This window comes from Verticillium dahliae, genomic scaffold (assembly GCF_000150675.1).
Source record: "Verticillium dahliae VdLs.17 supercont1.24 genomic scaffold, whole genome shotgun sequence".
Classification (NCBI taxonomy): domain Eukaryota; kingdom Fungi; phylum Ascomycota; class Sordariomycetes; order Glomerellales; family Plectosphaerellaceae; genus Verticillium; species Verticillium dahliae.
Genome location: NW_009276937.1, coordinates 506,474 through 508,542, shown reverse-complemented (window position 1 = coordinate 508,542; position 2,069 = coordinate 506,474). Strand labels below are relative to the sequence as shown.

At 51.7% G+C, this 2,069-nt stretch overlaps 2 protein-coding genes across 2 annotated transcripts in view; one reads left to right on the top strand and one right to left on the bottom strand.

Annotated features, from left to right (window-relative positions):
- Positions 1–874, top strand: part of VDAG_09038 (membrane protein TMS1) — a 1,772-nt gene extending 898 nt beyond the window's left edge. The window contains exon 4 of the mRNA XM_009656841.1: positions 70–874. Within this exon, the coding sequence (XP_009655136.1) occupies positions 70–723 (654 nt within the window). The 3' untranslated portion in view covers positions 724–874. The remainder of the gene's footprint in view (positions 1–69) is intronic.
- A 99-nt stretch (positions 875–973) lies between these two features.
- Positions 974–1,833, bottom strand: VDAG_09037 (cystathionine beta-lyase; the record flags this gene model as incomplete). Its single annotated transcript, XM_009656840.1, has 2 exons — positions 974–1,265; positions 1,324–1,833. 2 exons carry the CDS (start codon positions 1,831–1,833, stop codon positions 1,200–1,202), a joined length of 576 nt encoding a protein of 191 aa, XP_009655135.1. The 3' UTR covers positions 974–1,199.
- Between the last annotated feature and the right edge of the window lie 236 nt (positions 1,834–2,069).

Below are 2,069 nucleotides of genomic sequence, written 5' to 3'. Positions count from 1 at the left end.
GCTGCCATTACCATCAACCTCATTTTCTGGCTCGTCACTTCATTCATCTCCGTCAATCCGACAGTTCAGGAGTATAACCCCAAGGCTGGTCTCGCTCAAGCAGCGATGGTGGCAGTGTACTGTACATACCTGACCATGTCCGCTGTGTCTATGGAACCCGACGATAGACAATGCAACCCTCTGATCCGGGCCCAGGGAACCCGGACAACATCGATCGTCATAGGCGCAATCGTTACGATGCTTACTGTTGCTTATACTACTACGCGCGCTGCCACTCAGAGCCTTGGTATGGGGTCCAATGGCGCGATCCGGCTTCCCGAGGATGATGAGCACGATCTTGTTACCCAGCAGCCTGGCGCTCGCCGCGAGATGCGTGCCGAGGCCCTGCGTCGCGCAGTTGAAGAAGGGAGTCTTCCAGCAGACGCCCTTCTATCTGATGACGAGAGCGATGCCGGCAACAAGTCACCTGGCGACGACGAGAGAACGCAGACGCAGTACAACTATAGCGTCTTCCACATTATCTTCTTCCTTGCTACTGCCTGGATCGCTACATTACTTGCGATGAGCTTCGATCAGTCGAAGCAGGATGGCGATTTTGCTCCTGTTGGTCGCACCTACTTTGCGAGCTGGATCAAGATCGTCAGCGCTTGGGTTTGCTACGCTTTGTATACCTGGACCCTTGTAGCCCCTGTCATTTTGCCCGATCGTTTTGATTTTTCGTAGAGCTTCTCTTGCTCTCCAGGAAAACGCATCTTTTAGGAGTTGTTCGGATGCTCATTTGTCGGGTGAGCAACATGATTCAAGGCTCGTTTGCATAGCTATACGTTGGTAATAAAACTGTCGCCTTTCGTAAGAATTGATCATATTTACGTCTATTAGCAAGGCCTACATACCATCGACGATAGACGGCATGGTTGATTGTCACTCCTGCGTACTCATGTTGCTCGTGTCACTATCTTGAATGGTGGGCCTTCAGTTTGAAACTTGAATTCTTACGACACAAACAAACAAAGCATGACATGCTGGCGTTGACTTCTATAATCAACATTTTTTCTCTCGATGCTTTCTTTGGCTACCTGTCGACAGCTGTTTCAGCTCCCACTGGCTGCCTGGAAAGTCAGCTAGTGCATAGTCCCTTGTTCAATCTCATGCAGCAGCCGGAATTCGATCTTTGTAATGATGGCTTCTCTGTGATCCATCTATGCCGCCACTGGATTTGCTTGGATCCCCTCCAGCGTCACAGTAACGGCTCCAGCTTGGACCAACTGGGTTCTGTTAGCTTGCTCATGTTGCTTGGTCAACTGCCTGCAGTGAACAACTTACAGCGCGTGACAGATCATCGATGAGATCCTCGACATCTTCAATTCCGACACAGAGTCTGATGATGTCTTCGGGCATTTGTCGCTCTTTGCGGGTCTTGGCGTCAATGCTCGCGTGACTCATCTGGCAAGGCATACTGATCAAGCTGTTGACGCAGCCGAAGCTCACGCTGATACCCCACAGGCGAGCAGCCTCCACGATCCTTTCGGACAGTGAGGCGTCGCCCGTCTCAAAGGACAGCACTGCTCCGGCACCGCGAGCCATCGACCAATGCAAATCGTACTGAGGGTGAGATTTGAGGCCGGGATAACGCACACGAAAGCCGTGATTCTCGAGAAACTCGGCAATTTGCTGCGCGTTCGATTGCTGCTTCTCCATTCGAATAGCCAAGGTCTTGACACCTCTCATCAATAGGAAGGAGTCGTTGGGCGACAATCCACAACCACTGGCGTTGATGGTGAAGTATAATTTGTCGGCGACTGCGGCATCGTTGACACCAATGATACCGGCCATGATATCGTGATGGCCCGACAAATACTTGGTGCCGGATTCGTAAACAATATCGGCGCCAAGATCCAGGGGGGTTGCATAGCATGGGGGGAGAGCATGGTGTTGTCGACGACGACAAGCGCCTTGTCATTGACTTCGTGTACCACCCTCGCGATCGAAGGTATGTCCATGACCTTGAATCAAAGGAGTTCGTCGGGGTCTCGAGGAGCACCATGGCTGTCTTTGTCACGAATACGACA